This window comes from Equus asinus, chromosome 13, assembly GCF_041296235.1.
Source record: "Equus asinus isolate D_3611 breed Donkey chromosome 13, EquAss-T2T_v2, whole genome shotgun sequence".
In the NCBI taxonomy this organism is placed as follows: Eukaryota; Metazoa; Chordata; class Mammalia; order Perissodactyla; family Equidae; genus Equus; species Equus asinus.
The window spans coordinates 60,765,532-60,789,068 of NC_091802.1; the positions used below are offsets into that span (position 1 = coordinate 60,765,532).

The 23,537-nt window shown below is 58.0% G+C and overlaps 2 protein-coding genes across 4 annotated transcripts in view; both read right to left on the bottom strand.

Moving 5' to 3' along the window:
* Window positions 1-1,127: 1,127 nt before the first annotated feature.
* Window positions 1,128-12,176, bottom strand: FAAP100 (FA core complex associated protein 100). 2 transcript variants are annotated; one of them, XM_044746229.2, is made up of 10 exons: window positions 11,874-12,176; window positions 11,553-11,671; window positions 9,754-10,700; window positions 8,284-8,440; window positions 6,639-7,411; window positions 6,398-6,534; window positions 5,296-5,412; window positions 2,775-2,861; window positions 2,181-2,317; window positions 1,128-1,804 (listed from the first exon to the last, which is right to left on the bottom strand). In XM_044746229.2, the coding sequence occupies exons 1-9, from the start codon at window positions 12,036-12,038 to the stop codon at window positions 2,186-2,188; spliced, it is 2,634 nt and encodes an 877-aa protein (XP_044602164.1). In that variant the 5' UTR covers window positions 12,039-12,176; the 3' UTR covers window positions 1,128-1,804; window positions 2,181-2,185. The 2 variants fall into 2 exon arrangements, 1 of the variants encoding a protein (XP_044602164.1); XR_006512994.2 differs by having other exon boundaries at window positions 1,134-1,804; window positions 2,117-2,317; window positions 11,874-12,153.
* A 2,899-nt stretch (window positions 12,177-15,075) lies between these two features.
* NPLOC4 (NPL4 homolog, ubiquitin recognition factor) overlaps window positions 15,076-23,537 on the bottom strand; it is a 68,911-nt gene continuing 60,449 nt past the window's right edge. For both annotated transcript variants that reach the window (XM_070483829.1, XM_044745975.2), the window contains 3 exons: window positions 23,023-23,139; window positions 21,380-21,482; window positions 15,076-17,600 (listed from right to left, as the gene is read on the bottom strand). In XM_070483829.1, the coding sequence (XP_070339930.1) occupies window positions 17,443-17,600; window positions 21,380-21,482; window positions 23,023-23,139 (378 nt within the window). In that variant the 3' untranslated portion in view covers window positions 15,076-17,442. The remainder of the gene's footprint in view (window positions 17,601-21,379; window positions 21,483-23,022; window positions 23,140-23,537) is intronic.

The window sequence follows — 23,537 nt, forward strand, 5'->3', positions numbered from 1 at the left end:
CAGCACCAACGCCTCGAGAGGGTTATCCCTGAATGAGCCAGCAGAGGCGCAGGTGGGCCAGGGACGCTGTCTTAGCTGTGGGGCCACCACGTGAGCCTGTGTCAGGAGCTGCACGGTGGGGACCAAGGGCAACCAATCGAGCACCCAGTGCCTGGGGAGATGGTCCCAATGCTGCTCTTTCACACACCACATTGGTGCCCACCGCCCCCTACACAGCTGAGGCTCACCGAGTTGGACAGGGTCACTGCTCTGGGCCGAGACCTGGTTGGGGAGCATCGCAGGGGGCAGGTGGCATCCCCATCAGTCTCCTGCAGCTTCCATGACCTGGGGCGGCTGGCTGGCCTCTGGGTAGGTAAGCCCTGCAGGTGACCAAGACCCAGATCTGTCAGCTCTGGGCTCCCTGCAGCCTGTGTGGCGAGTCGGGGGCTGTGGGGCAAGGCTCTTTCTCCAAGGTGGGCAGACACAGGCCCTGAGAGTGCTGTCCTCTGTCCACTCACAAAGAACGGTCTATTCTGGGGCCTCTGTGGGCTGGCCTGGCCACTCCATTCTCCCCGTGGCACTCAGGCGACAGGAAGACGACCCTTGGAAAACAGCTGGAGACAGGGCTGCTAAGGGGGTACAGGCCCTCCCTGGGCCAGGCCGGGCCACAGCAGTGCTCTAGGCTGCAGAAGGACCACCGTGAGCCAGCAGAGGCTGGAGGTGAGCCCCCTTGCTTGAAGGAAGCTGCCACGGCTGCTCCTAGCACACAGGGGGCAATACTAGGGGGCCTCCCTCCCACCCTCGCTCCCGCCCTGGAGAACCCTCCATCGTGGGGTCTGTGTGGCGACCACCCACTCTCCCAGACTGATTTGAAGCACCTGCCAGCCCCCCTCCCTCTGTGGAGGGTGACAAGGAGGTGACCTTGGTCCTCCCTGGGAGGGACTCTCGTGCCCTGATCGGCAGGATGGCTGCTGCAGCGACCACTTCATTTGTGGGCTTGGCCCCAGTGCTGGGGACTCCCTACTGGCCCCAAGGCCACGGAGAGGCCAGTGCAGGGCTCATTCAGGCGCTAAAGAGCTGGGGGCACCCAGGAATCCAGGTCAAAGGTGCCACCGGACTGAGGGAGGAGTAAAAAACCAGAAGACGAAGCAGTTCAGCACAAAGGGTCAATGTGGGTGGGGGGGCCTCACAGGGGGATCCCGCACGCACCACAGGAGAGCACTGTCACCTCCCCAGATGCCGAGAACGCCAGCACCAGAGCTGAGCCAGGCTGCTGCCCAGGCTGAGGGAGGGCTGTGGGGCTGCGCCCACCCTGAGGGGCCCTGGCAACAATGCAGTGCTTGGTGCTGGGTGCAGCCATAGCTGGAGGCACCTAGTTGTTGAGTGTTCTGGCCACAGGCCACCGGAGGCCACTGGGCACTTCCGTGAGCTGCCCCCCACCCGCCCCCCGGCCATTTTTGTGCTTCAGTCACAGGAGGCGCCCTCACACCTGGTGGCCCCAGCTGCTGCAGAGTGGCAGGGCAAGGTGCCCTGAGCTGGATGGGAGGTTCGCGGGGGAGGGGCGTGTCGCTAGAAGGGGCAGCCCCGCACTCGGGGCAGAGGGGTGGGAATGGATACAAACCCGCCCCAAGTCCCAACTCCAGAAACCCTGTTCCTCCATGGCCTCTGCAGGCCGCTCAGGCAACAACGCTCCTGCTTTGGGGTCCAGGGTCTGTGTCCTGGGCCTGACTTCTGAGCAGAGGGGATGTCGCTGATCCAGCCCAGCACTCCGGGCGGGAGACTGCCCAGCAGTGACCACCAGGTTGTGTGAGGAGGCTGTGGGCAGCTGTTGGAGGAAAGGAAAGGAGTGATGTGAACAGAAGACAGGAACTGGGGAAGGGGGAACAAGGATGAGTGAGGGCAGAGCCTGGTGCCCAGGGGGCTCAGATGCCACCCAGGCTGCCCTGGGACAACTCACTTCACACTTCACTTCCGCCGAGCACACACATGCATGAGGGCAGCCAAGTGGCCATGCAGGGGACCAGGTACCCTGCATTACGCTGTGCACTGGCCAACCCCATCCTGCCCCCTAACTTTCCCTGGCTGTGACCAGGCCAACATGTGCCTCCTGGGTCATAAGCAAGAAGTAGTCTCTCACATTCCAGGTTTTTCTCTGTAAAACCACGAAGGCACTGTGAGTGGCTGGAAGGGGCAGGGCCGACCTGAATCACAACAGGAGGAGGCTGGGGCTGCGAAGCTGCCTGTACAGCTGCAGGAGCTTCTCGGCGGTGGCGCAGGAGTGGCCTTCGTCCTCCGTGCACAGCCGGTCACGCAGGGTCTGCACCTCCCGCAGCAGCATCTGCAGGGGGGCAGGTGGCAATGGCTCAGGCCACCTTCCCACTGGGCATGTCACTGGGTTCCTCTGGGGGATGCCAACCATGCACAAATCCTACTTGGAAGGGGTCGGTGGTACAGGAAGAACACTTATCTGTGACCCTACAGCATGGGACATGCAGCCTGGCCCCGAAGGCCCCTCAAGACAGGAGAGCTGCTGGGCTGAAGGGAGACACCCTCCCCAGGTGAGACAAGGGTCCCAGCCAAGGCGGCGCAGGGAGGAGGAGCAGGCCAGACAGAAGTGACTGCACCTACCCTGCCCCACCGGCCCCACAAGGGGAGCCGAGCCCACACCCCTGACTTGGCTGTGAGGACAGCGCAGGCCCTGCTGGACTGGGCGACACCTGAGTGTTTGCGTGTGTCCCCAGAGGAGCCCAGGCAGTGGTGGGAGGTTCAGGGGACGGGACCCATGGGGGCCTCACCTCGTGGTTGGCCTGGATCTGGTGGAGATACTGCATACGGAGGTCAGGCGGGCTGGATCCCCGGGCGGCCTGCTCGACGACCATCCGCTGGGGGGACACAAGGGGCAGGTCACTGGAGAGAAAGCGCTTCCTGCCGCCTACCCTCCATGCCTCAGAGCCAGATGGCCCTGCCACTCCCCTGCAGCCTCCATCTCAGCCCCCCACCTCACCCCGCTGTGTCACCTCTGCTGTGTCCCCACTCCAACGGCAGGGCCTAACCCGATGGTGACTTACTTGGAAGAAAGTTTCAGGCCTTTCCCCTCTGCTCCCCACCGCCTCGGCCCCACAGAGCCACCCCTTCTCCCATCTTTAGCTTCAGGCCTCAGTGCCCGCTCCTCCTGCCCCGTCTCAGGCGGCCCCTGGAGCTGTCCCCCGGCGGATCCACTCAGCACAGCCCACGCAGAGGCTGCTCCACATCCCGCTTTCTGGAGGAAGCCCGGCGGCTCCTGGAGCTCAGACCCAAGCTCCCAGGCAGCTCTAGACAGCGAGGCCCCCACTGGCCTTGGGAACAAAGTGCTGAGAAGAGATCCCGACACCCTGATGGGCAGCAGGAGGGGCCGGCCCATGGTGGACGCTGCACACCTGGCAGGGTCCTGACTGTTCCATGTGGCCAGGTGACGAATGCTGTTACAGGAACCCCCACAACACAGAGCTCGGCGTTGGCTGATGGAGGACGGACAGGTGTGAGGCCCGCGTGGACCCCCATCCGGGGAGCGTCTACAGCACTATCAGGGGCTGAGCTGTGCCCGCCGGCATTCACACACACAAGCCCCAAGTCCAGTACCTCAGCACACTACTGTGTTCACAGACAAGGTCTCTGCCGGTGATGAGGCTGGTGAGGTCGTGGCTGGGCCCTAAGCCAATCTGACTGGTGTCCTCATGACAAGAGATTAGGAGACAGACATGCACAGAAGGATGACCACATAGGGACACAGGGAGGTGACGGCCGTCTGCACGCCACGGAGAGGCCTCAGAGGAACCAACCCTGCCGGCACCCAGATCGCGGACTGCCAGCCTCCAGCCCCGCTTTCCTGTTGTTCGTGCCCCATCTGTGCTGCTTTGTCACGGCTGCCCCAGGACACTAACCACCCCCCACTTCTTGCTGGAAGTCTGCTCAGCACGCTCCTTCCCCCGGCTTCACGCTACTGTCCACCTCGTGGCCGCCACACTTGGCACAGTCTGCAGATGGCCCAACACTCCAGGCCCAGGGAGAGCATGCCAATGATGCACGTGGCTCCTCTCTGGGGCAGAGAAATGCAGGTGCTGGAGCTCTGCTCTCGGCAGGGAGAGGGACCCATTCTGGGGAATGGGTGTCCCTAGTGGGCAGAGCCCTGACAAGTGGTACCACTGCCCCAGAGACCACCTTGACGACTCAAAGTGCTCAGGCCTAAATTCCTGAGCAGGCTCACCATGGCACTGTGATCTCAGCAGGGTCACAGTCACAGTGCTGGGTAACCAGAGCAAAAGAGTCACAGCAGGGTCATGGCACTGTGTGACATGGTCATCAGGGTCTCAGTGGGGTCACAGTGCCACGTGACATGATCATCAGGGTCACCCATCTCAGCTGTTGAGTGGCACCCACCCAGGCTGGTGCAGGGCGTCCCATTGCAGCTCAGTTCCAGTGGGTCTCGAACAACAGCCCTCAGATCCTTGTTAAAGCTCAGCTCTCAGGTCCTCTGATTCTCAGGGTCTGGGGTGGGGCCTGGGAACGAGCACTGATAGCAAGGTGCAGGAGAGACCAATGCACAGACCACACTCGGGACAAATCATCGTAATGGGCTGACAGCGGCCACTGCAGCCCCTCTGTGAGGCCAAGGCCACACGGTCAGAACAGGTGGCAGAGGACAGGCGGCCCGATCCTGAAGGCAGGGCTGTGTCCTGCCCAGGTCACCAACTGACAGACTTTCATTTGGAAGACAAGGACCCTCTCAGATCTGGCAGTCATGGCCCAGGCGGCCCCGGGAGGGCAGTGCAGCAGTCTGCTCCTGAGCCAGGTGGCGGAAGGGCCCCAGGGCTGCAGGGGATGGCCACCAACTCCTGCTTTCTTGGCAAAGACATGGAGGCTCACACAAGCACATACTTTGTCCAGGGATCTGCGCCCAGGGTGTCTGACCCGAGGGCATAGCCTCTCCGTGGGGCCTCTGCTCGGCCAGGCAAGTGCAGAAACCTCCAGCTGAACATAGGAGGTAGTAGCTGGAAACACCTCCCTTTAATCTACTGGCCATGTGGCTTCACAGCTGCATTAGGAGCTGATGGAACACACAGAGGGCAGTGTCTTATCACTGGGGGATAAGCAGCAAAGTTCTGCCACACGCCTCCTAGCTCCCGCAGCTCACCTGCACGACACGTGCATGTGGGAGCCAAGAGAGGAGGTGGAGGGGTTGTCCTGCGACCCCTGTGGCAGGTAGCCACAGACCACCATGGTTCCATGTTCCCACCACCCAGCAGACTTCCCCACGGAGCCCAGAACGGACTGACACACCTGCATACGCCCGATGATAGCGTGGTGAGCCTGGCACATGTTGGCCAGAGAGGAGCTCTCCACCTGGATTTCCACGGCCTGGAGAGGCCCTGCCGGACACAGGTCGGTCACCGCCACCTGCAACACATGAGGAACCTCGCTGCCTGTCCAAAGCCCTGCCCAGCCCAAGAGTGGCTGGAACGACAGGAGCCTCTGAGCCAAAAGGAGCAGGTGAAGCCCTAGGGCCCCAACGCCCTGGCCTGGGCGGCCCCTCTGCACCCTGCGCAACGCCCTGGCCTGGGCGGCCCCTCTGCACCCTGTGCGTGGGCAAAGCTGGGCACAAAACGGCTCCCGGACCTGCTCCTCCCCCTCAATGTTAATTCCCCCCTGAAGAACAGCCAGCCAACCAGCAGTAAATCTGCTCATTTGGAAGTGTGTGCCCAGGAAGAACACCATGCCGACCACGGCACTCTCTCCAGGAGGAAATGACTGCCCCCCCCCCCGGCCAGGCCCCAGAATCAGGGCCCAGGGACCCCCCAACCTAGACACGCTGGCCTGGTCTCGGCCTGGCCCGAAAGGGCTGTGCAGGGGCAGCCCCCACCCAGCCCTCAGGGATGTGTGTCTTGGCCTCCTGGGATGCTCTGCGAGAGCCTGCAACATTACAAAGCCAGGGTCTGCTGGACATGACCCCAGTGGCTGGGGGCGGGGCTGGGGGCCCTGTAAGCGGCTTCTAGGACAGGCCTAGAGCCCCCTGGTGCTCTAGGAGTTTAGTGGCTCAGATGCTGACAACGGTCTGTGCTGCTCCTGGGGTACAAACCGTCAAGGAGCAGCACTGGGGACCCGGCTATGAATTCCAGCAGTGCATGAGGTGGGAGCCCACGTGTGGGGAGTGTCGGACAGGCCATTCCTCACTGGGACCTAAGACTGAGGCCAAGAATGCCTCCGGCCCTGCCAAGGCTGCCCCATACAGCTGTGCCTCCAACTGAGGCGTGCCTTGGAATCCTCGAGAATCTGAGTCCTCTCAAGCGGCCCAGAGATGCTACGGGCCCAGGGACCCTGCTCTGAGAAGCGCTGCTGTAGAGGCCGGTTTCCCCGCAGACGGGAGAGCCGACCCTCTGCTTACCTCGCGGATGATGAGGTGGACATCGGTGCCATCTGGGGCCACTCCCTGCACAGAGGACAGTGCTCGGGCCCTCACGATGTCCACAGCAGCATTCTCGGCCAGGAGCCACTGCAGGGTGGCACAGCATAAGGACACGCCTGGAGGGGAGAGGCGCCAGCCATGAGCTTGGGTGGATCCTGGAAGGAACGACCCCATATCTGCAGGCCTCAACACCAGAGGGAAGCCAGTCAGCGCCACCAACCTGAGTAACTGTCCCCCACGGTGGCCCTCAGCAGCTCCGCTGACACCTTGATGGCGGCCACTGATGGAGGCAGGTAGGTGGCCCGCAGAGACGCAGGTCCAGCCAGCTTGCTGCCTGGCCCAAGGCAAGCTCCCAGGAAGGTGTCCACAGGGTCACTGACTGGGCTGAGCAGGCTGGGGGCCTGCATGTGGGGTGTGGCCAGGCTGGGGAAGCGCAGACACTGCAACATGTCCACCGTGTGCTCACTCAGGGGCAGGCAGATGCCCTCCTGCTCAGGCAGGACATCAAGGGGGCACATATCCAAGGAGGGGTCCTTGGAACAGTCTGAGGGGGTGAGGGCCCCGCCCACGACCTCCCGGAGGCTGTAGAAGAGTGCGCAGGACACGGTCACAGGCAGATCGAGCATGCCGTCCTCGCCAGGGCCCAGGGGCAGCGTCACCTCCCGCCGACTGCCAGGGCCGAGCCGGTCCACGGGGATGGTGTAGGTGACCGCTGAGCTGGCCGAGTCCAGCTCCAAGGCCTGGGAGCTGGTGAGCACCTGGATGCACAAGGCCCAGCCCCGGTCCAGGCTGAAGTCGCTGCTGTTCTCCAGCAGGCAGGTGGCCGTAAGCATGTCCTGCAGCTGCAGGCGGCTCCAGGTGGTGGTGGTGGTACATGAGATGGGCCTGGGGCCCTCCCGGCTTGACAGCAGGGCACAGCTCACGTTCATGGCTTCATTGAGGCACGTCAGAGCCTTGTTCCGCTGGTCAACTGCCTTCTTCAGAAAAGACACTCTGAAAAGAGCAGATGTGCCACCCAAGGGAAGGGCAAGAAGCCACTGTGGTGGGTGCAATGTCCCCTACCCCCAGGGTCAGAAGGAACCAGAACTTGGCTCCCTGAAAAGCACCAAGTGAGGAATAAGTCCCCGCCCCAGAGAGCAGCTCTCCTTGTCCTGCTCATGCCAAACCGTTTTGAAGCTGTCCCCAGCTATCTGACCCAACCGCTCCTCTTGGGCAGCTGGAGGACAGAAGACAGAGGACAAAGCTGGTGCAGCCTGTGCTCGCGGGCCTGGCCTAGCCTAGGAAGCTCATGGAGCCTGCCACCCCAGTCAGGACAACGCGAGCCAGGTGAGGCCTGGGGTCAGGGGTAGGGGGGGCTAGCTGCTAAGTTGGCCCCTTTGCTCCCCAGCAGCACCACCACGATAGCCTGGAGGATGGCAGGCGCTACAGAAACAGCTCTCAGCCACAGGCGCCTGGAGCCTCCAGAAGCTCCCTCGGGCCCATGGAGGGCAGGTGAGGGCAGTGAGAGGAGCTGCTTTCTCTCTGAACAGGTCAGAGAAAAGGGCTGCTGGTGCCCTCATTGAGAGCAGGGAGGAGAGGAGGTCCGGGGGAGGGCTGAAGAATCGGCACGGGCAGCCCCCTATGCCCCTACAGGGAAAAGATGGAGCAGTCGGAGAAGATGGAGGTCCCTTTCGACTCACGAGGCAGCCGGCCTTTAGCGCAGCCTTTCACCAGGCGATGCGATGTCTGGGTTCTTGCTGGGGACCAGACGCAAAGGAAAAGGCCTGGCCAGGACCAACACCATCACCCAGGATGCCACCACCTCGGACACAGTCATCTGAGGACATAGCACCAGCCTCAGCCCGAGCCGCAGAGCAGCTGCTCACCTCTCAGAGACGGTGCCAATTCCAGAGAGCAATTCCTTGATTTTTCGGCCAGTGTTTGCTGCGGTCACTCTGGTAGGGGAAGGCGTCTCAGAGTTCAGGTCCAGCCTGCAGGTCATCAGGCGGCCTTTGGCAGACAGGGCCAAGAGCTCAGTGCCACCTGAAAATGGACACATGCAGGGCCTGGTCGGCAGGCGGGAGCGGCATGCTGCTGGGAGCACCCAGCAGTGCCCCTGGGATGCAAGACCAGTGCTGGCAGAAGGTCAGTGCCCGAGTGAGAAAGAGAGGGTCCTTGGAGCCGTCCCTGAAGAGATGCCCCGAAGAGCCCAGACAGGCGCCAGAGGCTGGGTGGAGCCGCTGCCCACGCTCACCCAACACACGCTCCCAAGGGCCCGTTGGGGGTGCCAGCGCCACAGAGGCGGCCCTCGGTGGTATCTGGGCACATCTCACACGGATGGGACTAAAAGGCCACCATGTCAGCTGGGCGTGCTTGACCTCCAACAGGCCACCTGGAGCAAAGCTGCCCCGAAGTTTCCAAAGAGAAGTGAGTGCTGGGCAGGCGCCTTGCACTCACTCTGCTCCCACTGGGGCCTTTCTGGAAGCCCACGCCTCTCTAGCGTCATTCTGCCTCCTCTCCCGCTCCTGGGTTACCAGGGAGCTCTCCAGGAAACAGGCTTTATCTCCTGCAACCTCGCTTGTCCCCCAGGCCCAATAGCGTGGAGGCCCTGACCCCGCCCCAGGAGGAACAGCCCGACAGGCAGGCCCCTCCCTCAGCTGACAGGCACATGCCCAGGTGGGCTCTCTATGCTCTTCCATTCCTTGCTGTCCCTGCGGTCTTCTTCCGCCATGGGACGGACAGTGGCCTTTCCCCTTTAAGCATTTCTTGTATGTGGACTGTGGTGCAGGGCAGGCCCACGGCACACTCACGGGCGGGGAGGGCGGCTCTACCCTCTCCCCGGCACTGGGTAAGCACAGCTAAAATGCTCCGTGGCTCTGTCTGGGGACAGCATACGCCGGGAGCTCTGGGTGCAGCCTGCCCACCTTCCCTCCAGGCAGGGTGGTTCCTTCACAGCCACGTGTAAGTGGAGCAGGTGTGTTCTGACCTTTGGAAGAATGTAAGGCTTGACCTGAACCAATTCGAATTTCCCCTGCACTACCCCCGACGTAAGACTTGTCACAGAGAGACGCCCTTACCCCAGGGTCACCCAGGTGCAGACCCCATCTAGGCAGAGCAGCACACCTCCTGCTCCTAAACCCACACAGGACACATACAACCAGGCACCCCCTGATGCCAAGACAGGACGTATCAACCACGAGGCTACCCAGGTGAGAGGAAGCCGCCTCTGTCAGGTTTAGGGAAGACAGGAACGAGACGTGGAGGGGAGGACGAGCAAGTTCACAGGGGAGAAGGATGCCAGAGGAAGAATGCCACTCTGAGACGTTGGTTTTCCAAGTTTCAACAGTGGCTCGTACCTTCAGGTGCCCTAGACGACACAGACAGGGTAACGACGCTGCAGACACTCAAGCTCGCTGGACACAGCAGAGAGGGCAAGCCTCCTGGGCCCCTGTCCGGCTGCATGGGGTCCCAGGGAGTGCCTCCCCGAGCCAGGTCTACCACACAGAGGTCCGAGGGGGTGCTGTGGTACATGCGGCCGCCCCCGCCGCAGGCTGCACAGAGCACAGGCCCCGGGAGGCAGTACTCCCGCAGCTCTGGCACCAGATTCCCAGCCTCATCCCAGCTGGCCTTGACAGCCAGTGTCCGGCCATGATGACCAAGTGCCACCAGGCAGTCGGAGTGTGAGTCTTCCACGTCCTCAGCCAGTGGCTCTGTCCTCAAGGCCCCAATGAAGACGATGGGCTCCTCCAGGTGATGGAGGATCTTGACAAGAGCCTTCGAGTCACCAGGGGCCAACCCAGAGGTGACCAGGGTCTGCAGGACCACACAGCAAAGCTGGCCATCGGGGAGACCACAGAGGATCACGGGTGACTCCAGGAGGGAGGCATCAGTTCCAAAGAGTAGCCCAAAGAGGGTCTCCTCCAGCGTGAAGCCCCTGGAGCCGTGCAGGTGGCTGTGTGCGACTCTGGAGCCTGGCGGTGACATGCAGCACAGCACTGGGAGGAAGTAGGGGGCTGCAGGCTCTCTCGGACTCCCAGCTGGGGGGGTGGACAACTCCACCTCACCGATCTGGCCTTTGAGCCGAGGGTCCTCTCCTGGACAGGGACACTCGAACAGCTGCACCTTCCACCGGGCGGGGCCCTGTGCTAAGGTGATGAGCAAATTGTCGAGCACGGTGAAAGTGCACAGCGTGGCATCATGGAGGACACAGGCGTCTGGATCCACAGGGATCACACGGGAAGGGGACTCACCGTCCTGACTGTCCTCACTGTCCCCATCGTCCCCGTCATCCTGGCTCACAGACCTGTGAGAACACAGGGAACTACCCGTCACGACCTTCACGCACTCTTCAAGACAACCCACTACCAAGCACGCTGGGTCTGGGGTCTTCAGAGAGAGTGATCTCAGGGACCGTCACAGCCCCTCAGCACTGTGAGGAAGGCTCCCCAGGGAGCAGCCTGCCTGCCACACTGCCTCCCACCTGCCCCAAGGACTGTTCCACTTGGCACCAGTCACCCAGGGACACACATAACAGGATGTACCAAGGCTTCCAGAAATGGAGTTTGGACAAAAAATTCTCATCAGTGCAAAACTGTTTGACCCCTGAGGCCTCATCTGTGATTCACACTGGCTACCTCTTTCTGTCCTAAGCCAGTAGTGAGCAGGCGCCGTGTGAAGGCGCTGCACTGGTGCCTGGGAGGGGTCTGGCTCCTCCACATTGGGCTTCTCTAACACTGACTTGGGGTTCATGGTGCTTTTGCCATGACTACCAACCAGAGACCCACTGGAAGGTGTGTCATGACACAAGGGACAGGACCAAAGGAGCAGGGTCCTGCTCCGAGCTGCAGACTTGGCTGCCTGAACCCCATTTACTAAGGATTCTCCGCAAGCAGGAACCTGTTAGAGAAAGCAAGTGCTGTGGGCTGGCCGGGACACCGAAGGCTTCAGAACCGAACCTGAGCCCCATGCTGGGGAGTGCTCATTCTGAACCCAATCCAGCAGCAAGCAAAACGTACAGATCGCAGGGGTAGCGTCGGAGCAGAGCAGGGCGGCCACGGATCAGAGACAGCGAGCTCATCTGAGGCCAGGTCGGCCTCCACCAAAGAGAGACCATTTGGACTCGCCCAAAGTGGTGCCGCCCAGCGACCATCCTCACCTGATCGCCTGGTCCAACGACAAGCAGTAGATGCCCCTGTGGGCGCACAGGACGTAAAGCGCCCTGCGAAGGGCCAGAAGCTCCAGGTGCCACACCTGACCCGGAAACCTGTACACCGCCTGGACAGCGTGGGGGCAGACGACAGCACGGAGCCCTTAGTTTTAAACGAACTCCTCAAACGCGCCAGCTCCTCGGAAGGAAGCGGGAGCTCCGCCCCTCAGCCCCGCCCGGGGAACCCCGCGCCTCCCTGGCCCAGGCCCGCGACCCCCTCCCTCCCCGCGCCCGGGACCCCCGCCGCTCCCTCCCCGGCCGAGCGCTCACGGTCAGCAGCCCCGCCTCCTGGTCGTAGACGTAGACCAGCTCGCTCCCGGTGGACAGGAAGATCTCCGCCCCGAGGCACAGCACGCGGGGCTTGCCCGCCGCCAGGCCCCCGAGCGGGCAGCAGAAGCCCGCCAGGTAGTCAACCTGCGGCGCGAGGCCGGCCATCGTGCGGGCCTGCGGCTCGGGGAGCGCGGGAGGCGCCGGGAGGCCGCTCCGCTCCGGGACGCTGATGCCGGGGGTGGGGCGGGGGCGCTTCACGGCCGCCCACGTCGCGGCGCGTCCTCCGCCGTAAAGCTGGGCGGCGGGCCGAGGCGGGGGCGTGGCCGAGGCGGGGGCGGGGCCCGGACTCCGCGGCTGTTCTCCGGGAGGCGGGTCCCCGCTGGATCCCTAGCCGGCGGGCTGGAAGGCCACGCCCCTGCGATCATGCTAGTGGACGCAGAACGGCTAGGAAAGAGCCGACGTGTTTAAAGGCAACGCGGGAAACCACGGGCCTGCCCTGGTCCACCCAGTCCGTCCTCCGAGCGTCCCGAGGCGCCTTGTTGGAAGACCCTGCGGGTCTGCAGCACCTCCCACGCCCGTGCGGGGCGTGCGCTTCGCTCGTGCGTCCTAAAGCACGGCAAGCTCCGGGACCCGGCCAGTCCGCGGGCTCCCCCAGGGCGGGGGCGGGGCCCCTGCGCCCAGCAGAACGCGTCTTCTCGGAGCAGCCGATTTTCTAGGGTTTCGGGGAACTGTTGAATTCTGCGGCGGAGTCCAAGAAGGGGGCGCACGGCACTCTCGCCCTAGGGACGGGTCTCCTTGCTCTGAGCTGCTGAGCTGCCCCTTCCTCAGGACACTGCGGGGGTGAGAGAAACATGAACAGAAGTGTCACCTTTCTCCGTGCCTGAATATTAGCTGTCCATGGGTGTGTTGGCTCGATTGGACAATGGGGACAAATGGTAAGCTGGAAGAATTCTGGGCTGGGGGCAGAGGACCGTAAAAAACTGACAGACTGGGCCTCGGGACGGGGCGGCTCACCAGCAATCAGCTGGGGGTGAGGGTGAAGCCAGGGCAAGACACCTCTCCTTCCCACTGGGGCTGCTCCTTCTCCACATCCTCTAGCATTTTGGAGACAGGCGCTAACCAGAGAGGGAACAAGAGCTCTGGAGGAGAGACTGGGAGATCCAGAGCGTCCCTGCTTACAAAGTGAAAGACCCGCCCCCTCTCCTTTGAGAAGCCAATCCGGGAATCTCGAACACCCGACGCCCGTGAGTGAAAGAGGCCTCTGGGGGGCATGGCCAGGCATCCAGCTGCCAAATGTCTTCTGCGTTTGGAAGTCACCCTGACATCACAGAGGCTGGTGTGCCTACCGAAACACAAAGAACCAGTAGCACAAGTTCCAACCCCTCTCCTTGAGGTTGAGGTGGGCCCTCATCTCTAGGGCAGTGGACAGCCACGGTCCCACTGCTCCTGGATGCTAGTTGGATACAACTTGAGTGGGCATCTGCAGTCTGTTGTCTGTCCCTCCTGCTCCCAGATGTTTAGGCTGGAAACACTGTCCTGGCTGCTGGGACAGGAGGAGAGGGCCATGGAGGAATGAGGAGGACCCACTCCTACTTGGCCTTTGGAATTAGGAAGAGGACATGCTCCTTTCAAGCAACGTATCACTCTGAATTTCCCCCCGCCCAGTGCACAAGTGTTCTTGGCTGGTTTTCTGACCACCAATCCTTGGGAGCCACATGCTCACACTAATTCCCATCCCACTCCTCCGAGGCTGTTTTCCAACACTGAGGGAAATACACCAGGATCATCCTAGAGAAAATGATCATGTGGGGAGGACCACCTGGGAGAGGATGGGCTGAGCAGGTTCAGCCCTGACTGGCCAGGACGACCCTGCAGGCACTGTTAAGTTGGGTCACTCCTCTGTCCCACTTCCTTCTGTTCAGGGGGGCTAGCAGGCTCCTGGCCCCAAGGCCAGGCAAGCCCCACTCTGCGATACAAGGATTTATGATCATCAACAGCCTATCTCAACACAGGGGGGCCTTGAGTGCCGATCCCTGGAGGTTACAGACATGAATAAAGGGCTGAAGGCCCACTGAGATGGCTAACGGATGATGCAGAGTGAGGGGGCCTCTCACATGGGTGTGCAAGGTGCACACTCCTAGTGGGAAACCTGAGACAGCAGAGCACATTGCTGACAGCCAGTAATGCCAAGTTTGGAGGCAGCGTAATCACCCTAAGGACAAACTGCGCCACCGGACTCGGGGGAGAAAGCACGGGGCGTGCAAGGAAGTTACAGGCTGTGCCATGTACTTCTCACAGGTGGCGTAGCCTGCCAACAGGTCGAATGTGCCAGCAAAGAGGGGGTAGGACCCCAGAATTCTATTTCCAAGCAGTACACTCCATTTGCTTGATTTCTTGGGGTGTGGTGGGGGGGGGTCCCAGAACCTTATCACTTCATGGAACCAAGTTCAGCAGCCTAAGATGCACCAAGGGCCCAGCATGACAATAAAACCTGAACTTGGGAGCTGTGGTTGATAGTGTGAACTGCACTGCTGTTGAAAGCAGAAAGTCTCAGGGACAGGACTGAGACTGGAGGCAGGTGCTGATGGCCCGCCCACCCTACAGTCCAGAAGCAAGGCTGGGGCCTGCCTCACCCCAGGGCCCCTCAGACATCCACGTGAGGTGTTCCTATGTACTGATTCAGGGAGCAATGAATCACCCAGCTGGAGGACAGAGTGGTGCTGAAAGGTGTGTGTGGAGGCTGGCACCCAAACATCAGAGGGGTGCCTTCTGGCTGTCACCAGACAAGGTCATTCAGGTGAGGCAGCATGTCACCTCCAGGCCTCGCACCCGACACCTGTGGAGTCTGGGGGCTTCCGGACTTCATGCTTCATCTGCTGCCTGTCAGTTGCACCTGCTTCACCATGCAGAGGCCCAGGAGCAGCCACATGGCTGACAGGCGGGGAAGGCGCAGAAAGGGAGCCCAGGCTCTTCTCTTCCACCCAGACGTTGTGCTGGAAGCACACTGCCAAGGAGCCCAGGCAGGGGAGTGGGGCCCTACCCTTCAAATCAATTGTCCAAATACATCAGGGGAGGACAGTGACATGTGGAGGAAAGTTGTCAGTCAGCCGACATACAGCAGACACCACTTGACCTGCAGACAAAGGCTCAGCGCGCAGGGAGAGGCCTCAGGGCCCAGGAAAGACAGACGGGGAGCTCGGCAGTCACTTCAGGTGCTTTTATTAGTTCCACTGCAGGGCTGGAGTCCAGGTAACGCTAACGCAAACCCAACCGATGCACACTTCGAGCCCCAAGCAGAGCCAAGGCGGGAGCACCAGGGCAGACTGGTGGGAGGAGGCCGAGGCGGCCGGCTGTGTTCACCCGGGCAAGTGTGCAGTCAGTCACCTCTCGCTGGGTTATGGTGCCTGGTGGCATGAGAGGGTGTGTCCACGTGAGGGCAGGTAGGACGCAGGTAGGGCTGGGGAGCCCCTCCCCTGTGCAAGAGGTGGTGGCTGGGCTGCCTGGGCCCAAGCCCTCCAGCAGGACACCCCCGCACGCCCTTTCACTGAGCTCAGACTCTCTTTGGACAATAAAATAAAGTGCATTACTGAACAAAGAGTGACTCAGAAGCAGAGAAATCACAATGCTTTTTCTTTAACTGAAAGACAAAAGGAAACAAATGGAATTATGCAGATGCTGGAACTTCAGAGTGAGGAGAAAACTGGTTGAAGAGAAAAGGAAACCAGCTTGGTGGATCAAGCAGAGGAGGAACTGGAGGGCGGGGGCATTGGGCTCTCAGAAATCTGCACCCTCCATCCCTACCCCGGCACTGGGAGACACAGAGACTAAGCACGGGGCCTGGGGACACCAGGCCATCTGCAGGCTGACATCTGATCGCAGAGCCCAGGTGACACAGAGGCTGGAGCTCCAGCGGCGCAGCTGTTAGGAGCAAGACCAGGCAGCCGACAGACGAGCTGGGGAGAGAGAGACTGGCAGCTCTGTGCCTCTCCTGCCCCTCCAGTACAGACAGCTCTGCCGCAGCCAGACCCAACCCAATGGGCCACTGGCCCCAAGAGCAGACAAGTCTGTGTCTCTCATTTGGTGTCCCCCGCCAGGTGGACCTGAAGATGCCAGGCACAGCACTCACGACAGGAGAAGCCAACATGCACGTGTTCTCTGTCCACAGTGCCAAGGGTAAGGGAGGGTCACATAGGCCTGCCCCCAACCCCCACACCAGAGACTTGAAGTCCCCAAGCACAGAATGTGTCTGGGCCGGCCTCCCTGGGGGGTGCAGTGCAGCTCAGAGATACGGCTCTCATTAAGGCAAAGAGGCATCAGGATGCCCACAACTCCCTGGGGAAGGGCCAGACCATAGCCTGGCCACAGAGGAAATGTGGGGAACCCAGAGCACATGGGTATGGTCAAATCACGACCTCTGTCCTGGGCTAGCCCAGACCTCACACTGTCAGCATAGTATCAACTTTCCGATGCCCCCACAGCAATGCCACATGACCCTTATGACAGGCCAAGCCCCTACTCCCTCACCCAGGCCCGTCTCAATGGCCTTGTCACTGTGCCAAAGGCCAGGGGCTGGGCGGGGCAATGGGAAGGGATGGCGAAAGAGACCAGAGCTTCCAGTCCCCGGAAACCAGCTCACCCGATGCAGGCCTGGTCAGCAGCATTGGCCATCTGGAGGGGCCGCTTACTTGGTGGGAACCACCACTGCCCTCCTGCTCGGACCGCCCGTGTCTGCAGGTGTCGCAGCTGTGCGGCTTGGCAGAAAAGTCTCAGGCACTGAGGTTTACTTCCAAAGAGAAATGACTGTGGGTCCCCCGTCCACACTCACCCACCCAGCACACACCCACAAGGACTCACTAAAGGAGGAAAGGAAGTGGAAACTAGTCTCTCTCACTCCCCTTTTATGCAGTTTTTATCTTAAAAAAAATAAATAAAAAGTCTTCTGGGCAGGAATTACTGATAACTGTTATTACAACCAATGCAGACTTTAAAATCCCACCTGGACATTAGGTGAGAGCAAGAAAAAGGGTGGGCAGCAATTAACCTGCAGATCAAGCAGTCAGGAGGCTGGTGAGCCCATGGCCACTCGAGTTTCCACCAGACAACGGCTACTGGAAGGGGAAGAAGTTGGCCCTCACAGGCAGGGTCTGCCCCAGAGCAACAGGGTAAAGAGGCCCTCAAGAGCTCCCAGCCAGAAACACGGGAGGCAAGAACAAAAAGCATCCAAGAGGAAGGAAAGAGAAAGCTGGGTGGCAGCAGCAAGGCTTCCCCACCCCTCCAATCCCAGGTGGTGATTTAGAGGTGCCCAGTCCTTCCACCACAGTAGGGGCTGGGAACCGAGCAGGCGTGCCAGGCATCCGGGCCTAGAAGTCTGGTTTCAGCCTGCAGAGCACCAGCCTGGCTCCCTCCCTCCAGGGAAGCTGGGTGCTAAGAAGCTTTGTGGATCACAGACCCCAGGGCAGTCAGCCCCGCCCTGCCCTTCAGGGCTGCCCACTTTTGGGCATGGTTACAACAATCCTGGCTTCAGAAAGGGCTGGGGTGGGTCCAGTCCTGCCAGCAGGGGCCGGGAGCCCTAGGTCCTGGGGAGGCTGCACATCTCGCAGTGGCCAGTGCCTGGCTGGTTCATGAAGGTGCAGTGCTGACAGGCCCACATAGCAGCCGTGGTGGCATGTGTGGAGCCCCCGATGGCTCCGTACTCATGGAGGCCCGGAAGCTGCACTCCGACTGTGCCTGTAGGGTGGGAAGAAGTGTGTGTTCATCATTTCTGCACAGGAAGACGTTCCACCCCGTCTGAGAGCTCTGCGCTACTGCTTATCAGAGTAAAAGTGGACTCAAAGCAACTGCTACGGGCATGGGCAGATGCGGCTGCAGGACCCCCACTGTGGGTTCTCTGATTGCACAGAACCCTGCTAAATAAAGCTGTCGTGTGCAGAGCTCAAATCTGTCGCCTATGACCGACTCAATCCACCTGGCCCGCCCTCCTGGCTTGCCGTGTCAGTGGCTCCTTTTTTATTGCTGAGTGGTACTTCTCTGTGTGAACAGCATCACAGGGTACCCATTCCCCTCTTGACGGACATTTGGGTCGTTTCCAGTTTTGAGCTCTTACAAACAAAGCTGCCACAAATATTGTTGCACAAATCTTTGTGTGAAACCTGTGTTTTCATGTCTCTTGGGTAAAAATCTAGCAGTGGGCTTCCTGGGTCCTAGGGCAAGTGAGAATTTATAAGAAACTGCCAGACTGTTTCCACATTCTCAGTGGGGTGTGAGAGGGTTCCAGCTGCTCTGCAAGCTCACCAGCACTGGATCCTGTCAGTTTTCCATCTTAGCCAATCTAGGAATGTGTAATGGTATCTCATTTGTTTTAATCTGCATTTCCCTGATGACTAAGGATGCTGACCACTACTGTATCTCTTGTGAAATGCTGACGTCTTTCACCCGGTTTTTACCCGTGCTCTTTGTGTTTTGGTTATCAACTATCCATACGCAGAGCTCGATTTCAGCTGTGAGCCCTGCGTCATTCACATGTATGTTGTTAATTGTCCGTGTGCAGAGTTCTCCGCTTTGCCTGTGAGCCCTGTGCCGTTCCTGTAGATTACAGATATTCTCCCCCGGTCTGTGTCTTGCCTTTTCATGTTTTTAATAGTGTCTTTGATGAGCACAAATGCTTCATTTTGATAAAGTCCAGCTGACCAGTCTTCACAGTCAGTGTTTTCTCTGTCCTGCCTCAAAGTCCTGCTGCCGCCTAAAACAATCTTTGCCTGCCCCAAGGCCCTGAAGATACTCAACTTGTTTTTTTTAAATAAATGCTTTAGGGGCCAGCTGGTTAAGTTCACACGCTCCACTTCAGTGTCCCGGGGTTGGCGGGTTCGGATGCAAGGTGTGGACCTAGCACTGCTCATCAAGCCACACTGTGGCGGCATCCCACTTAAAACAGAGGAGGACTGGCACAGATGTTAGTTCAGGGACAATCTTCCTCAAGCAAAAATAGGAAGATTGGCAACAGATGTTAGCTTAGGGCCAATCTTCCTCACAAAAATAAAATAAAATTAATTAATTAATTAAATACATTGCTTTACAGTTTTAGCTTTCACCATTAGGCCTATGACCCATCTTGAGTTGATTTTTGTGTATTGTAGAGGTCAAGGTTCATTTTATGCACACATATCCAGTTGTTCCGTCGCTTTCCTGAAAAGGCCATCTTCTCCTCACTTAGCTGTTCTGGTGCCCGTGTTATCAACCAGTTCTCAAGTTTCCATCTGGCCCATTGGTCTGTTTACTCTCACGCTGACACCATGCTGTCTTAGCCACTGTAGTCTTGTGGTCCTGAAATCAGGTGGTGTCTGGCCTCCAACTTTGTTTTTCTCTTTCAAGACTGCCCTTCTAGGCCCGCGACATTCCCAGATAAATTTTATAACTTATTTTTCACTCCCCTCCCCTGCCAAAAAATGTCTATGGGGATTTTCAATGGGATTGCACTGATTGATTTTGGGAAAACTGACACCCTAAAAATATATTGAGTCTTCCAATCTAGAAAGATGGTAGTTCTGTTTACTTCGTTCATTTGGCAAAGCGTCAGCTTTCAGCAGAGCTTTGCCCGGCTCCCATCAAACGCGCCCCCAGGTGCCTCACGTTTTGTGGTGCCTGGCTAAGTGGTACTCTACTAGCAATTTCTGTCACCAGTCCTGTGCATAACACGTTGAGTTCCATGAGCAGATTATATGTTGAGAGGATGTGACAGTCACATAATACACTTTTTAGCAAAGCAAGGGTCATCAACACCAGGAGTTCTCCAGGCAGAGGCTGCAGGCGGCTGTCCCCCTGCTGCTGTAGGACTGACCCTGACAGGGGCTTGGGTTCTTCTTATCCTGTCTAAGCACGAGGGGTGGGGCCAGCAGGCTCCAGCCCCTGTGGGGTCACTTGCTTCAGGTTAGTGGCTAATGGAGATGGCAAAAACATGCTAAATGCTCAGACTGAAACCTTTTCAGATCTAGTTTTCCTTTCCCCCAACCAGACCAATGTGTATCCAGAGTAACCTCCTGGCAACCTGTCTTCCCTCTGGGTCCCCATGGAGCATCTCTGCACACTCTTGGCTGCCCTGTGCACACTCTCTGGGCTGGAAGAAAGGGCTCCAATGTTAAAGCTGCTGTAATCAATGTTTGTGTGAAGGACCTGAAAATAACCCTGGGGGGAAGCCCATGTGGGAGTTACACCAGGTGTTGAGCATCACTGGCTGGTGCCACCCCACTGTCTACCCGAGGACATGAGGCTGTGGGGTTTCATTTTAGGGAGTTTGGTGAGAACAACTTAGAACATCTGAGCAATGGTTCAGAACATGAGGGCAAGAAGAATCCATAGCACATCTAGCCAGCCATATTATGGTTTGGCTGTCAGAACTGTATAAAAAAAGAAAACTTCACACAAAGCTTAACACAACAGATACTAAGGTTCTTCAGACCACTGAGCTCCTGGGTGTTTTAGTTCAAGAGAGAATAACTCTCCACTAGGCTTCCTCACGGCTCGGATTCCACTGAGGTTTTTCTTGGCTAATTTTGATTCTAGTATCTATCTACTAGATTGAGAACATGTTTTTATATGTATTTTCAAGGTTGTCTTAAGAGGGCACTCCAATATTTCTCAAAACCACAGGGAAAAGGGCTGTCAAGGCTGCCTGCCACTTTGAGTACTCGGCTGGACAGGATCAGCCGCACTGGTGCAAGCAGTGCGCGAGCACAACACGGCTGCAGCGGGGCGCCTGACCGAGACAGACAGAGGACTCTCATCAGGGTGGCGTGGTCTCAGGCTCCTGGAGACACGACATCCCCACGTTCTATTCTGTAACTTTTTTCCTTCTTACCAGTCAAGAAAGCTCTGAGGACTAGTGGGAAAAAGAAAAGCCTGAGGAGACCAAGAGGTTTCTGTACTCTCAGCACTCATATGAATGTAAAGTTTCTGTTTATCTAAAACAATGACTTTAAAATTGTCCCTAAGATGCTTGAAGAATAGCTTCTCCAGTGAACACATGTTTAAAAATTCACTGATCTTGGGGCTGGCTCCATGGCCGAGTGGTTAAGTTCGTGCGCTCCGCTTTGGTGGCCCAGGGTTTTGCTGGTTCGGATCCTGGGCGTGGACATGGCACTGCTCATCAGGCCATGCTGAGGCGGTGTCCCACATGCCACAACTAGAAGGACCCACAACTAAAATATACAACTATGTACTGGAGGGCTTTGGGGAGAAAAAAAAAAAATTCACTGATCTGTACACCAAAGATCTGTGCCCTTTATAGAATGTATGTTACGGCAATGAAGAAGTCTGAGTGCCCTGGCAGAGGCCAGTCTGTGCTTGTTCAGCTGCCCATGAGCGATGCCCAGCAGAACACAGCTGGCGTCAGGCTTCTAGGGCATAAGAAGCACTGAAGCTCTGAAGAGCAGGCGTCCGGCCCCCTGGGCTCTGTCTGGCAAAGGGACCATGAAGGCGCGACCCTTGGGACCAAGGAAGGGAAGGACACTTACTGCACAGCTGCTCGATGGTGGCCCACTGCTCGGACTTCTTCCATGTCTGAGCAAGCTCCTCATTTCTGGTCCTCACGGCCTCCAGCAGCAAGCTGATGCTGTCCTGCAAGAAGCCAAAAAGAAGGTTCCAACTTGCTTTGCCTGTGGTGGACAGATTCTTGTTAATAGGTTTCTTCTTCCCCAACATCAAGACATACTTCAGGGGAATTTAAAAAACCTCCCAGGCTGTCACTATGAAACGTAAAATGCCACACACTTAGGTCTATAAATACAACTGCTAAATTGAGCTAAAATTCAAATTCTTCCCAAATCACCCCAAGTTGGCTGCTGTGCCGCTCTCTGTCATGGGCTGACAGAGTGCTCAATCACCTACATAATAAAGCTCACGTCCCTTCTGCTGGGGGCTCAGATGGGTGGACAGGAGGCTCGTGGTTGTGAAGTCTATCCTCCCTCACACTCTCTCCTTGGGCTCTTTATCTTCTCACTTGTGTCTTTAAAAATGCACTTTATATCCTAGGCCTCTAGTGTCAAAGTGCAGAGAATTAAAACAGTTTATATAAAGAGAGATTTATAAAGCCTTCGGGGCTCTCAGACAGTACCTACAGAAAATGTTTTCCAATAGGTGACTGCAAAACAGTACACAATTACTAGCAAGGAGGCCCTGATATTGAGAGCCTAACTTTTCACCAGCTGTCCAAATGGACGGGCAGCAGCTGAACCTGGGGCCAGAGGTGCAACTCTCTAGGCTTAACAAGGAAGGCAGAACCAGTGGGAAGTCCCAGGGTGCCTGGTGTCAAATATAAGAAGCAGGTGATTTGGGGAAAAGATACAGATACTAGATAAACCCAGCAGGATATAATAAGAGCTAGAGGCCACCTGATGTAGAAAAGCAGTGAGGAGGGAGGGGTCTCTCCAGTCTATGCTGTCACCTCCAGGAAAAGGTGCTGAGTCAGTGTATCGGTGGCTCAGAAATGAACAAGTTCTTTCTCTAGCATTTGCTTGGGGTCTTAGGCAGAAAAAAGGCCAAAACAGAAAGACATCCATGACATGGCACATGAAAGGGGCCTCCTGGCTGGATCCACTGGCCCCTGCCCCCACATTGCTCAGATCATAACTGCCATCTGTAATGCTCTCCCTCTTCTCTCCAACAGTGTGCCTTAAAAATGCCAACTGTGCAGCTGTGCACTTGGGGCCTGGACGCTTGCCAACCTTCTGGGCCAAGGAGATAAAACCAAAGTTGATTTGGGCGGTGGGGAGATATCAATAAGCAGCAGAAGCTGTGATTCTGAAACCATTAGGACAGGAATTTTTAAATTGTTGGATCTCTGGTGCTCCATGCTAGAGGACACAGAGCTCAATGAGCTCTACCTCCCAAGTGATTACAGCACAAACCAAACTGTCCTCCACCACGGAGGACGGACACTTAAGAAGTTGTTTCTATGCAAACGCTTAACGTGAAACAATTCATCTTTCTATCAACAAGCCCCTTGTGAAAGCCGCTGCCCACAGGACGCAAGGGGCCACTGCAACCCAAGGCCCAGCCATGCTCTGGTTTGTGAGGAAAGGAAGCATCTCTTTCCAGCCAACCCTCCCGGGGTGCACCAAAGCCAGGTGCTCAGCAGGCACACACACTAAAGACGTACCTGCAGAGGCATGACTTCATTGGTGACCAGAAACAGCAGGAGGTGGAAATCCGAGATTGTGTCCAAGAACACAGATGAAGTATTCTGGGACAAATAGGTAGCCAAACTATGGAAGTCCTAGAGTGATGGGGGTGAGAGAAGGAAGGAAACAAACACGGACGTTCCATTACAACTCCCCATGGCAGACCCAGAAGAGAGCCATTTCCTCCTAAGCTGTAAGTGAAGATGTCTGATGCTGATGGACGCCTCTCTCCCTCTCTTCCTACAACCAGTGATGAGGACCCAGGGACAGAGGAGCACACAGGTGCAGAACAAGCTGTGGCCTCTTCTCCCAGGAGGACACTCTCACGACATCTGACTTAGACAGAGGTATAAGAAGGCATGTTTATAAAGCTGACCCAGGTGTGAGACACGTTCAAACAGACAAAAAACAACCCCTTCCCTCTAGGTGAAGGCTGTGGGAAGGGCCCACTTTGGGGCTAGGAGACCCGTCTGCTTTTCTGTCTAGTTGCATT

What these genes read in the sequence shown, in the direction of transcription:
- FAAP100 (XM_044746229.2), bottom strand. Translation starts at nt 12,038, where the DNA reads ATGGCCGGCCTCGCGCCGCAGGTTGACTACCTGGCGGGCTTCTGCTGC. An exon ending in TCCACCTCATCATCCGCGAG is followed by an intron (nt 5,413 to 6,397) that starts GTAAGCAGAGGG and finishes CATGTGTTGCAG; the next exon opens with GTGGCGGTGACCGACCTGTG. An exon ending in AGATCCAGGCCAACCACGAG is followed by an intron (nt 2,318 to 2,774) that starts GTGAGGCCCCCA and finishes GCCCCCCTGCAG; the next exon opens with ATGCTGCTGCGGGAGGTGCA.